General features: G+C 41.4%; 1 protein-coding gene across 2 annotated transcripts in view; it reads left to right on the forward strand.

Moving 5' to 3' along the window:
- The window catches only part of NRK (Nik related kinase), a 212176-nt gene that overhangs the window by 107828 nt on the left and 89516 nt on the right, over positions 1 to 14832 (forward strand). For both annotated transcript variants that reach the window (XM_069942941.1, XM_069942940.1), the window contains exons 10-13: positions 1003 to 1175; positions 3127 to 3199; positions 7347 to 7548; positions 8331 to 8495. In XM_069942941.1, coding sequence (XP_069799042.1) covers positions 1003 to 1175; positions 3127 to 3199; positions 7347 to 7548; positions 8331 to 8495 — 613 coding nt within the window. The remainder of the gene's footprint in view (positions 1 to 1002; positions 1176 to 3126; positions 3200 to 7346; positions 7549 to 8330; positions 8496 to 14832) is intronic.

Consider the following 14832-nt stretch of genomic DNA (forward strand, 5'->3'; position numbering starts at 1 on the left):
CATTGCTAAAGCTTTGGTGGCTCAGGCATGATGGGAATTGTAGTGTTGCAACAGCAGGAAGGATGCATGTCTGACACCTGTGCTTTATAGGATGTATTACGTTTATCATGGACATGGGGTTTCCATGTCAGAACATTAACAAATACAGTCCATGCTCTTATGATTAGATGTGGCTTCTGCTTCATAGACCTCATACAGGCTACTTTGAGTAGAAGCCAGTATTAAAGGGATTATCCAGCAAAAATCTTTTTCTTTCAAATCAACTGGTTTCAGAAAGTTATATAGGTTTGTAATTTACTTCTATTTAAAAATCTCAATTCTTCCCATTCTTATTAGCTGCTGTATGTCCTGCAGGAAGTGGTGTTTTCTTACCAGTCTGACACAGTGCTCTCTGCTGACACCTCTGTCAAGACAGGAACTGTCCACAGTAGTAGCAAATTGTCATAGACCTCTCCTGCCCTGGACAGTCTTGGACAGAGATGTCAGCAGTGAGCACTGTGTAAGACTGGAAAGAAAACAACACTTCCTGCAGGACATACAGAAGCTGAAAAGTACAGGAAGAATTGAGATTTTTAAAAAGAAGTAAATTACAAATCTATATAACTTTCTGAAACCAGCTGATTCGACAGAAAATGATTTTCGCTGGATAACCCCTCTAAGTTGACTGAGGACAATATGGGGCAGAGGCATACCTTAAAGCTGATGGGCACCAATACTACATCTATAATAAGACTTATTGAAACATCATTGAAAATAATTGCGTTTCCTTACATGGCAGAGTGTCCTTTGTATCCTCTCAGGCACCAGGGTTCAGGTATGACTGCCACTAATGTACTCTCTATAACAGGGATGGGAAACCTTTAGCTTTGGCTGTCCAGGCATGATGGGAATTGTAGTTTTGCAACAGCTGGAGCGACAAGGATTCCCCATCCCTGCTTTATAGTAACCCTAAATGAATTGAATACACTGCAATTTCTCATTGTAAATACTTTCTTTCCTCAGGTCAAAGAAATGCCTTAATTTTGTAGATAGCTGCCTCATAAAGAACTACACTCATCGGCCTACAACGGAGACTCTGCTTAAACACTCCTTTGTTAGAGATCTGCAAAATGAACGCCAGATACGGATTATGCTCAAAGATCATTTGGATAGGACTAGGAAGAAGAAAGAAAAAGGTGCGTAATTCAATCCTGATAAATATTCCAGTGCACCACAGCTGCCTCTAGGGTGAAAGGTGCAGACAGATGTCTTATACTTATATAGGAAAACTAAAGTTCTACATTAAAGGAATATAACATAGACAAACTATTAGGATAGCAACAATCTGCTGCCGTAACTCTGTGTAACAGGAGGAGATCACCCCAATCTCCTATGGGCTCCTCGGACGATCTAAGGCATGGATACAGTCATAGATTGTACCCATGTTTTCCAGGAAGTCTTAGGCTAGGTTCAAACTGCATTTTTGCAATCCATTTTTTTTCATCAGTTTTTTGCAAAAAAATCGGATGAAAAAAACGAATGCATTTGTGTTCATTTGTTTTTGACGGACACAAAAACGTAGCTGACACTACTTTTGTGTCCGTTAAAAAAACTGATCCCTTTTGATCCGATTTTTTTACAAATGGAAGTCAATGGTAAAACGGAACAAAACGGATGCAAGCAAATGCATCAGTTTTTTTAATCCGTTTTTTGCACATAACGGATGAAAGAAACGGATTGCAAAAACGCAGTGTGAACCTAGTCTAAGGGCTGCATCCAATTTCTTCAGATCAAATATAGAGTGTTCGGGTTTGGATAAACCCAAGTGTGCTTAATGGTGCGTTTACACAGACAGATTTATCTGACAGATCTTTGAAGCCAAAACCAGGAACAGACTATAAACAGGGAACAGGTCATAAAGGAAAGACTGTGATCCATCCTCTTTTCAAATCCATTCCTGGCTTTGGCTTCCAAAATCTGTCAGATAAATCTTTCTGTGTAAACGCACCCTAAGGTTTGCTAATCTATAGTTGCTCAAAGACTCAGGGGAAGATTTATCAAACTGGTGTAAAGTAAATTTGGCTAGGAACCAATCAGATTCCACTTTTTATTCCTCACAGACTCTTTAAAAAATTAAAGGGGGAATCTGATTGGTTGCTAGGGGCAACTAAGCAAATTCTTCTTTACACCAGTATGATAAATCTCCCCCCAGTGTTCAGGCCGGGCTTCTCATATCAGCTACAACAAAAGCACTCTTACCAGATTTTGGATTTTTAGCCTACAAGTAAAATATTGATTGGGATTGGGATTGGGATTACACACTCCAGCTCACTCCAGCTCATATCATTGAATATCAGATTTCGAATGTATCTGCTGTCACACCAGAGGCAAAAGCCATCATATAGCCAGGGACTAAAATAACTATGGCCACAGTACTGCAGATATGACAACTGGCTATTGAATAAGGGGATAAAACTTCTGGCATTAAAAACGGAAAAGTGGTTTCTGGAACGCATTGCTTCCATTGGCTTAGTATACACATAAAGATGAAAGAATAGACTGTGAATATCAGATTCCTATATTGCTAAAACTTTTAAATACTTGCACGTGTACAGTCTGTAGTCATTATTAGGGTATATTCACACGGACGGGCTCGCAGCGAGATTCTCGCTGCGAGCCCGGCAGGTCCTGGCAGTTCCCATACACTACATACTTGCTGCGGTCTAAACGACCGCAGCGAGTATGTAATTCTGCCGCCCTTAACCCCTTCTGCTCCCGCCCGGCTCCCCCGCTGTAAGCATACTTTACCTGTCCTTGCTGCACGGGTCCGGCGTCCTGCTCTCCCGCCCGGCCAATCAGTGGCTGCGGCTGGGCAACACACTGATTGGCCGGACAGGAGAGCAGGACGCCAGACCCGTGCAGCAAGGACAGGTAATGTATGCTTACAGCGGGGGAGCCGGGCGGGAGCAGAAGGGGTTAAGGGCGGCAGAATTACATACTCGCTGCGGTCGTTTAGACCGCAGCCAGTATGTAGTGTATGGGAACTGCCAGGACCTGCCGGGCTCGCAGCTCCCGTGTGAATATACCCTTAGACTGGTGACAGATATACCCACCGATACTAGATCAAGCCTTTTGTTTTTTTTATAGATGAAACAGGATATGAGTACAGTGGAAGTGAGGAGGATGATGAGGAGATGAATGAGGAAGAAGGAGAGCCAAGGTAAGCAAATGCACACTTCCTATTTTATGTTACCAACGTAGCAAAAAGACATAATCTACTCACTAAAGAGCAACCAGCAAGATCATTTCAGGTAAATGGCTCAGGACTTATCCTGCCTGCCAAGGATATAAACTATGGTACAGAAGATAAAGGACTCTGCTACTGTATAAGCTGAATATTGGCTGTCAAAGTCAAACTAGATTAAAAAGTTACTTTAGAAGCTAAAAAGACACAACATCGCCATGACTGGGCACAAAGCTTATTTATAATCATACCATTTCCAAGACTTTATAGAAATTTACGTATTTTTTCCCAGATATCTAGTGCCAACATATTCTGTAGCATTGCACAGAGTTAAAGGTTTGGCCTCTGTCTTTGTTAGGGCAGATGTTTTATCCTGTTGCCTCCCCCCCCCCCCCCCCCCCCCCCCCCCCCACACACACACACACTCACACACTCCTCCCCGCTCAATGTCTGTGCATGTAATAGCACTGACCGCAAATGGGAAACAAGAAGCAAACAAGAGCTGGCCTGACGGGTTGGCACCACTTCTTGTAGATCGGGCCGTGTGATACAGCCCTAACACTTCACCTGCCCGATATTTTTCTCTGACAAGCAGAAAAGAAGCCAATGATCACTGCAAAACTTTCTCACCAGTAGATTAGAAGCACCTGATGTATACAAGAGTCAATGCATTGTGACTACTCATGGTGATCTTATTCATGGTCACACTACCATTACACCTTGTGTTCCATATATAGGGGCAGTGATTACTTGTAGTGTAGTAATGTTTGAGGCATATAACAATACCTGCAAATGTTTCCAGTCCTGACTTCCTTGCATTCTATATCTATGTCCAGATATCATCTGCAGGTCAAGGGCTCAATGAAGCTCCGACAAAGCTACCGCCTGAGCAATAGACTCATTTCACCTCATGTCAGACACTGCCCTATACCTAATGCTGAGCTCTCACACACTAAAAATTAAAATTAGGTATAAAAAGTTTAAAAGAAGTTTAATGGGATAATATATTATTATATAATAAGTATATGGAAAAGCGGCCGTCAGTGGACATATTATATTAAAAATAAATGGGCATAATTTCAACTTTGGAAATAGGGCCGTTTTTAATACAGTGTTTCCAATGACTGACACTTTATTAGATTAAAAAAAAAAGCAGCCAAAGTCTCCAAAAAGTGTCAGTTACTTTCTTGTTTTCATTTTGCAGTGTGTGAACTCAGCCTTATTTCATGTGCATTCACACAGCACTATCATATGCATTGCAAATTTATGTCAGCAATGATCATTTACAGTTTCTAAAATGATTTTATGTATAATGATCAGCTGTTTTATTTTTATTTTTTTAACATGTTGTGCTTTTACAATAGATAGTCCATCTAAGGCTAGGTTCACTTATATCTGATATGAATTTTTGGGGCATATGTCGCATCCCAATAGATTGGGATGCCGGTGTATACCACAGTGTGTCCCCACTGAACCCATTCATTTCTTTATGCAAATTGAGTCTAGAAGTGCTTATTTGGAGTGTTTTACAGTATAGGTGAGATTTGGTTAGAGTGGTGAGAGTGGTTGACCACATATTTGAAACCCACAATAAAACAGTATGCATATCTGCCTAACTTGGCATATAGAAATGACAAACAGAAACAGTGATGGGATGGTGAGGAATTCTCGGTCAGTATAGTGAGATTATTATTATTATTATTATTATTATTATTATTATTAATTTATCCCTGGAAACCCCCCTATTATTAGGTTGTTTTCCATTCTATTTTAGCTGCTGGCTGTAATTTTTGACTCTTTTACTTGGGATTTTCCATTTTACCATGAGTATAAGGAGAAGATTAAAAAGCAGAACTATTAAGAATTATATTTTGATGATTCCGCATAGACTTCTGTTTTTCACTGAAGTAACTCAAAAACACTTCTTAGAAATTTGATACCACAGGATAAGTTTATTTCAGGAATATCCTGTCATTATATGGTCACCATCCTACATATAAGGAACACCTAGAAAGAATGTGCATGCCCTTAATTTTTTTTCCATCCTTTAATATTAGATTAGATTTTGTATTACAACTGAATGGTATGTAGCCTGAGTGTGTAGCCTAACAAAATATAGCAGTGCAAAAAATAGAACAAAAAGAACAAGGGGGGGGGCGGGTGTCAAGGGTTGGTGCAAAATACAGGGAAGGCAAAGCGAAAATTCTATTGTTACGTACAGTACCAATCTAGTTTTGACTAGATTGTTGTGAAATGTCAATCTAAAATATTAGTGATTTATATGCAAGGAACAATGTAAATGTTTTCAGCGTTTATGAAAAACCCCACAGGCCCTGCACTGGTTGGCATGATTTTTTTTTTCTATCATCCATTGCAAGAAATCCCCTTTTTAAATAAAAACTAAACATAGAAATGATTAACAAACAGTAGAGGAAGAAAGATCTGATCAACGACAAGTCTATTTGTTAATTATTTCATTTTTTTGTATACTTTTGTATTTTCTACTGCTGTTTTTTAGACAACTGCCACTGCAATATTTGTGCCAAAGCCAGAAGTGGATTCAAATGGGATGGAAAATATAACGGGAGGATTGTACTTCTCTTTCCTGTTAGATCCACTTCTGGTTTTGGCACAAAAATTGCAGCGTCAGTTTAAAAAAAAAACTGCCAGGTGTGAAATCACCATACACTTGGCATTCTTTAAAAACAGCAGTTTTGAGATTTTAAAATTGTTGACAGGCCCATACGGAGGATGAGGAGGGAAGTTTGTAAATGAATGATCACGTAGCTTGCAGATCATGTAGCTTGCAGACATAGACATTGTTAAAGATTGTAGCTGCAGCAGCTTCTGTGGGTGCCTGAAAGCTTGATCTGTTTCCAGTAGTTCTTTGTATCCGATCCCGACCACCCCTTACGGCTATGACCAATAGTTAGAGCTGTCTCCTGATTGGAAGCGTTAACTTTTACTCTATATTGTTTATTAGTAATTTTGGCACAATTTGGATCTGAATGATTTGGTAAAATGTATCTATTCTATTCTTCTCACAAAAGTGCTGAGGTATATTAAAGGACAAGTGCCATGAAAAACTTTTTCCCAGTAATTGAAGCACATTACAAAGTTATATAACTCTGTAATATGCTTCAATCACCTATCTGCCTCCCGTCCCTGTCTTTTCCCCCCTCCACCCCCCACCAGGAAGTGTCCTGACTCACACAGACCTGATTACTGTCGTCACAGTCACCAAGCTCTTCTCTCAGCTACTTCTCCTGTTATACCAGCCTCCCCCTCCCCTGACAGGCTTGCTTAGCTCCCATTGGCTGAACAACTGCAAGCCATCACTTGTCACATCTCACTTGCTTATCTTCCCTCAGACTGACTCCGGCACATAGGCAGCTCCCCCCTCCCCTCATACCCTCTCTCCTGCTGCCGTCATGTCACTAGAGAAGATAAGCTGAGCAAGCAGAGTCACCTGACAAGGAGGGGAGGGGGAGGCTGGTGTAACAGGACCTAGAGCAGCCCTCCTGCTGATGACTCATCCTCACAAGAAGGAGCTGTCTGGTGACGGTGACGACAGTAATCAGGTCTGTGTGAGTCAGGACACTTCCTGGTGGGGGGTGGAGGGGGGAAAAGGTAGAAAGGTGATTGAAGCATATTACAGAGTTATATAACTTTGTAATGTGCTTCAATTACTGGGAAAAAGTTTTTCATGGCACTTGTCCTTTAAAAATGACTATCTGTTCTATTACCTATTACGGAAAAGATTGGGCCTATGTGTATTTTAACAAATGTCCGCTTTCTTCTGAAAACAGTGCCACAGCAGGTTACATCTGGTATTGCAGCTCAGCTCCATTGGCGTAAATAGGATTGAATTGCAGTAACAACCTGTAGATGTATGTGACACGGTTATTGGAAGAAAACAGCCATATCTTTCAAATCCTAACCGACCCCTTTAAGACCTTTTTTTTTTGCTGTACAGGAAGGTTTTTACATCGTATTTAACAAGTTATTTTTGCTAAAACAGCAGAACTCTTATTTGTAGGGAAGTTAAATCTTAGCAGGACTAGGATATATAAAAAAAAAAAAAAAAAACTTAACTTCTATTATCTTATGTTATTTTTTTAAGCTCCATTGTTAATCTTCCCGGTGAATCGACTCTCCGTCGTGAATTCTTGCGATTGCAGCAGGAAAACAAGAACAGATCAGATCCTCAGAGACAGCAGCAATTACAGAAGCTAAAAGACCAGGAGAAATACAAAAAACAGCTCCTGGCCGAACGCCAGAAACGGATCGAGCAGCAGAAGGAGCAGAGGAAAAAGCTGGAGGATGTAAGAATTGAGCATCTTTCCCCTTTTCACTAAATACACAAACAGCTGATTCGTCACCTACAGTACACCGGGGCAACAACATAGGAGAACTTATGAAGGATGATTCAAGTGCAGCCAAAAGTCTCAAAGAATTGAAGGCGGGGGTATAGAAACTGTTTCTGGGTCACACACAGCACAAAGCCCTTATTTAAAGGCTATATGCACTATTTAAAAAAAAAAGTAGATTTGTTAAAAAAAAAATTCCCCAGTGTTTCCACAGAAGCAATGCAGTCCCATATGTCTACATGGTTGACGGCTACAAACAAACCTGTTAGGTCCAGTAGTCTGATCTTGCACTTTTGCATTAACATACTGAGAAGCAACAAAGGCGTTTAGACAAGTTATCAGATTACAACTTGAAAGCCCCTTAAAGGGGTTATCCAGGATTAGAAAAACATACAGTATCTGCTTTCTCCCAGAAAAAGCACCTCTCCTGTCCTCAGTTTGCGTGTGGTATTACAGCTCAGCTCCAGTGTAGTGAATCGAGGAGAGTTGTAATACCGCACAGAACCTGATGACAGGTGTGTTCTTTGGAAGAAGGCAGCTATGTCTTCCTAATCCTGGATAGTCCCTTTAAGCATTTACAGTGGTGTTCGGTAAAGTTGCTTTTAGGGGGAATTACCTATAATTGACAATAAGTATACCACTCCACACACCCCTTTAGCGCCTTCATATCATACAGCACATCATACTGCCATCTTATTTTATGTAATGCACAATAATAACTTTTTCCCATCTAACAGCTCCAGAAGAGAGAGCTAGAATTGAGAAAGATCCAGGAATATGAGCCAAGAGTAACAGAATGGGAAGAGCAGAAAAGAGATGGAAGAGGAAAAGAGGAGAGGAAACAGGTCGATAATGAGCGATGCATCCTATCAGATGTACCTGATGCAGTGGAAAGGAAACAGGTACACCTGGACCTCATTTCTGAATCTATTATATATGCAGTGCTGGCTATTGAATCCTTTTCAATCCTATTGTATTCCACTGCAGAAATTCTACTCTGCAGGGGCCCTTTATTTCTGCAACATGGCCGCCATCTTAAAAACTGCCATGTTGGATCAAGGGAAAGTTTTTCCAATGGGAAGGTAGTCATGTAGCGTATCAGAGAAGACCAGAAAAGGTGCAAATCTGATTGCAGCAATAGTTTCATTTAAATATCTCTTGTGGTTTAAAACTCATCTACACAGAAATTTTCATCAACAACGGGGAATATTGGCTGTGATGCACAGGTGTTGTTCATGGTGCTGAACACAGAGCTGAAGAAGCCAAATTCAGTCATTATGAACTCGCATGATCTGTGTAGATAACTTTTTGTCATGGCCGCGGCGGCGTCCCGTGCTCCGGGACGCCGCCGCAACCGCCATCCAGCTCAGGCAGCCGCCGGGGTCCTGGTGCAGGGACCCGGCGCTGCTGTCTGTTCGGCCCCGGGGGGCGCCTCACCTCGTCCCGCTCCTCTTTCCGTCTGTGCGGGCCGGCGCGCGCGTCCCCGCCTCCTAGGGCGCGCGCGCGCCGGCTGTCTCAGATTTAAAGGGCCAGTCCGCCCCTAATTGGTAGTTGCACCCAATCACTCCCTATAAATCCCAGCATGCCCTGTCCCCTGTGTTGGAGCCTCTACATGCTTCCCATAGCGTTTGGCCCAGCTCCCTGTTGTTCCTGATACCTGTCCGCTACCTGGTCCCTAGTCCTTGTTCCTGATTCCTGTCCGCTACCCAGTCCCTACTCCTAGTCCCTGGTTCCTGCTCCCCGTCTCTCTGCTGTTCCTGTGTTCAGCCTGTCACCTGCGGTACGCTTACACGCCACTGTCAGTACCTGCTCCTGTCACGCCTCGCCTGCCGTCTCCAGCAACCAAGCCAGGGGTAGCGACCTGGGGGTCGCCTGCCGCAGCAAGTCCATCCCGCCTTGCGGCGGGCTCTGGTGAAAACCAGCGGCCCCTTAGACTCCGCTCCCTGGTGAGGTTTGTGCCATCGCTGGTGCCGGTCCAGTGGATCCACTACTCCGGGCGTTACACTTTTGAACCAGAAGAGAGATCGAAAATCTGCATAACATGGCTGCCATCTTGAAATAGGATCAAGGACAAGTTTTTTCAATGGGAAGGCATCCATGTTCCAGATATAGCCAAAAAGATAGGCCCCCTCACCTATTATTTGTTGGAGTATTAAGATATGTAATTTCCCCGTTTATTTCTGAAAAAAAGGGTGCCCTGAGACTTTAGACTCACCCTGTATTATTTTAAATTTTTGTATAATCCGCAGGAACATTAGTAGCAGCAAATCCATACCTCTTCTGCACAACTAGCAGGGTTTTCTATTCAGATTATTTGTGATTTTGCTCAGTAGGTTATCCCTACCAATTGGATCTTCAAAAATGTATTCGCTCACCTATGATGGCGCTCACGTTGTAGAGTGGCAACTAAGTCAATAGAAGTAAAGGATAAGTTCCCACAAGGGATGTTCCTTCTGAGAATATGGCTTAGTTTGGCTTAGTTTTATAGAGTATATTAGGAGACCGAGATATTAGGGAGGTAGTGACCTAGGCCTCCATGCCCTGTCTCCTATAAGTCTATATTGGGTAGATTGACTTTTTGGGCCAAATCTGATTGTTTTTGCATACTTTTTTTGTAAAATAGTTAATATGTACCTGCAATTGTAAAAAAAAAAAATGACATAAAATGTTTCATTGGTTGAGGTTTGGGCTTTCAGTTGAAAGAGCAGAAGAGCTCTGAATGCTCAGACCCTGACCAAATAAAACTTTAGGTAAGTGTTTATGACATCAAGTTTTTAGAAAATGTTAGTGCCCATTTAACCACATTGGACCTAATGTATGTTTTTTTGTTTGTTTTTTTATCTGAATAAGAAATTATGCTTCAGCTTGTTTTTCTGTCACTAGCAGTTTTTTTCTTTTTAAGCAAGCGATTGTTATCTGATGGTCTGTGATGTACTAGTAAGAACTTACTCTAAAACTTTACATAATTAATATCTTGACACCATACAGTAATTACCCTCTATGCAATAAATATGAAAACTGAATAAGCAGACAATGGGGGGGGAGGGGGGGTTATGCATCACAAGCAATATGTCTTATTTATTGGACACTCTATGGACACTCACCACCACCGTCTTTTTCCTCTTTTTATTTTGATAGATGTTCTGTCTATCAGTTCAGCTATCAGTCATCTATCATTGTCGGCCTTGCTTGTCCATTGCACACACTAACTTTTTTTTCTTTATAGTTGTTGTCACCAATCTGGTTGCTTTTATACCGAGATAGATAGATAGATAGATAGATACAGCTGTGTAACTACCACTATAGCAGCCATAGCGGCTGCTATGGGGCCCGCCGCATCAGGGGGCCCCATGGCCTGCTCCTGCAATACACTGGGCCACCTGAGCCGTCATTATTTGCGGCACCGGGTGGCCCTGCTGGTCTCCTGGGTTTTGCAAATGTACCTTTAACTGCAAGCAGTAGTGGATTATAATAGGGGCGTTTTGGGTGGCAGCGCGGGGCCCTGAGCTCCTGGGGGGCCCATGACCAACCAAAAAGACTTATACTTTTAATGGTGTATTATCTCCTGGCTACACTTCTGCCATGATTTGCAAAAAATCACTGTTTTTTTATGGCAATTTTGCACAAATCAGGACATCATGACATTATCTATCCTGTACTATGAATGCCACGCTAGTGCTGCCATAGTTACAGTGGGGTGGGGGGGCCCAGGCTTGGTGAACAGCCCGGGGCCTATGGTAAAGTTAATCCGCCCCTGACTGCAAGCACTCCTGACCAGAGCTAGCAGTTATGTAGTTATGATTTCACTTGACCGTTTAGTGGTCAGTCGGGGGGGGGGGGGGGGGCTAGGCAATCAAAAGTTTGCTATGGGGCCCAGCCATTTCTAGTTACTCCCCTGGATAGATAGATAGATAGATAGATAGATAGATAGATAGATAGATAGATAGATAGATAGATAGATAGATAGGATATGTACACACACAAACACACATACATTTTATACTGACTGACATTCACATTTTAACTTAATCTGGCTTAATGGAATAGTGCAGACGCCTGTACTATTCCATGAAGTAAACCTTGATGGATATGACCCTAATGCAGGCCAAAATAACACACCTTTGACATCAGTATAGCAATGGTCTATGAATCCTTTTTATCCTGGTGCTTACGTTAACAGCCTTACAGTAAATACCTGTATAACTCCAGGGTACAAATACAGGGATCCATAAAACCAGTCTGAATAGTGCTGGCCATTTTTTGCTTTTTTTGTCATCAGACATGTCCGAAGTTATGAATCACAGTGGGTCTCATGCTGACAACTGCTGTGATCAGGAGATATAGCCCGGGAGGGACCTCTGCAGCCATGCCATTCACTCCCTGGCTATATTTCCTGATCCCAGTAAGTCACAACAGTGAGACCTGGTGGGATCAATAACTGACATCATATCAAAATTTATTTTTCATGACAGATATTCCTTTAAAAATTATCTTTAACGTAACGATTTAAATAGGTCATTTTCTTATCTACTTTAAATCAACGGCCTCTACAAAAAAATGGCTTGCAGTGTGAAACTGAGAAGGTATAGCAGAGTATGAGAAATGCTACAGAGAGCCAAACTAAATTGCAGCGCTAGCTTCTTCAGAGAGGATTATTTCACATAATAATATCATTAAGGCAGTTTTACTAATTACCATAAATTTTATTTAAAGTTTTAGTTAACTTCTAAAGCAATCTCATTATTGCCCGCTCACGTAACATTATTAAAAATCCTTTTTATTGTCTATCCATTTAATACTCTTTCAGAATTAAAACTATCCATTCTACACAATAACATTTTGCTCGCATCTATTTGTAACCTTTGTTTTCATAATCTCTTATTTACTCGAATTTATTTAAAAATAATAATAATAATAATTTGCTTCATTAGTTATTACTTTCAAAATAAAGTTTTAATTGTTATACTAGACGACAACACAGCAACGTGACCTCGTATCCTCCCTTCTACTTTCTTTACACTGAAATAATAAAGCACTGAATTGTTCCATGTAAAGTGAGAAGAATAGTTATAACTGATGAGAAGGAGCAGGGAAGGTAAAATAGGAAGTCACCAAATAACCCATGTGAAATGGCACAGTATGAGCCAGCAGGTAATCATGTATATACCGCTAAGGGAGTAAAGAGAAGAAGGATAGAAAAAGCAAAAAAAAAAAAAAAAAAGACTTGAAATATCGCCAGATGCACAAAATAAAAGAGAGCTTAACATTTCAAAGTGAATGCAAGCAGGAAAGGGTCACTTTGATTCGGCAGGGTGTCAGCCTCACAGGGATTTTATGTGGTCGGAGCACAATGGGATAGGTGTTGTATTTTAGGCCTAGCAAATAGACATTTGGAAGAAACATTTCAAACAAGAAATGTAATGGAAATAGCTTTGAAAAAGTTCACTTTATCAAAAAGACATCTACATTTTACTATTGTATTTATATTACTTTGCCCTTATAATTTAAAGCACATCCAATGCCAGGCAGGAACACTTTCAATGGCATCAGCTGGGAGACAGAAGAATTGGTCACTACACATCCATCAACAATGGCCTCCAAGTGAGAGAATACGAGCTCTTAGTACATAATCCTTGCAGCCCCTTGATCGATTAATTCTGGTTCTATATATTGGTTTTAGTTATAGCTCACTCACGGCTCAGCATTTATATCTTAACAAGCGCTAATAAAATTAAAGTTGTAATTGGTTGTTTTGGACAAATTACATTAGTTTTTGCTTCACACAGATTAATAAATCTAGGTCTTTGTTCAGATATCCATAGGTGAATGTCCACCTGCCTATTGACTGATGCACTTATTTGCTCCTACATGACTCACCTGTGTATAACCATTCTAATGTGATAAGTTGACCTAGTCATTTCAGTGCCCTTAGTGTTCACAAGGAGAAAAAACCATCTAAAGCTAGGAATTCACAAGCAACTAATAAGTAGAGACATAAAATGGTGAAAAAATAGTGGCAGTGTGTTACAGGACATTAGGGTATCAGTAGAGATGAGCGAACCGGTTCGCCCGGTATGGGATCCGGTCGGATTTTCCCAAAAATCCGAGTCCGATCGGATTCGGATTTTTGGAAATCCGCTCAGATTTTTTTTTCTTCTTGCTTTCTAAAATGGCAGACGCTATCTAGAAAGCAGAAAGTGCTCCGGGCGGGAAAAGCGCTTTCCCATGATGCCTGGAACACATCCAATTAGCAGGGATCTTGTACTAGCCCACCTCCTGTGTGACGTCGGTATTGCTTTAAAAGGAGCGGTCACATGAGCGCAACACGCGGTGTGTAGAGGGAGAGAGAGAGAGAGGAAGCAAGCTGCTGTTGTGTACTACAGACTACTGAGAAGATATTGTGGGAAAGGAAAGGAAAGATTAGGAAAGCGGAGAGGAGAAACATCTAGTGATTGAGAGAAAAATATAGAGACGGCGAAAGATAGATTAGGCATTGGAAAAGGGTGCACGGAACCAAAACGTGCAGTACAGATATACAAGTCCTATACTTCTGATAGTGTGTATATCACATCTGTCTTATTCTGAGAGACAAAAATACCTAGTTTAGGTGTATAGCATTGTATCTTTAAAAAAGTGCTATATACCCAATTTCTATACTTGGACCCTTCTGATTGAAAGTGTGTATATCATATCTGTCTTATCCTGAGAGACTAAAATACCTGGTTCAGGTGTATAGCATATCTTAAAAAAAGTGCTATATACCCAATTGTTGACTACTGTTGCTCCTGCCTGGCCTTCATGTTGGCTACTGTTGCTCCTGCCTGGCCTCCATGTTGGCTACTGCTGCTCCTGCCTGGCCTCCATGTTGGCTACTGCTGATCCTGCCTGGCCTCCATGTTGGCTACTGCTGATCCTGACTGTCCTCCATGTTGGCTACTGCTGATCCTGCCTGGCCTCCATGTTGACTACTGCTGCTCCTGTACTGGCCTCCAATGACTACTGCTGCTCCTTCACTGCATTTGTGACCTTTTTCCTGCATAGACCCTGTAATGGTGAGTTTCCTGCATAGACCTTGTAATGGTGAGTTTCCTGCATAGACCCAGTAATGGTGAATTTCCTGCATAGACCCTGTAATGGTGAATTTCCTGCATAGACCCTGTAATGGTGAGTTTCCTGCATAGACCCTGTAATGGTAAATATTGAAGTCTAAAAAAAAAAATTGACTTTGAGATATCGAAA

Source organism: Dendropsophus ebraccatus, chromosome 10 (assembly GCF_027789765.1).
Source record: "Dendropsophus ebraccatus isolate aDenEbr1 chromosome 10, aDenEbr1.pat, whole genome shotgun sequence".
NCBI classification, from domain to species: domain Eukaryota; kingdom Metazoa; phylum Chordata; class Amphibia; order Anura; family Hylidae; genus Dendropsophus; species Dendropsophus ebraccatus.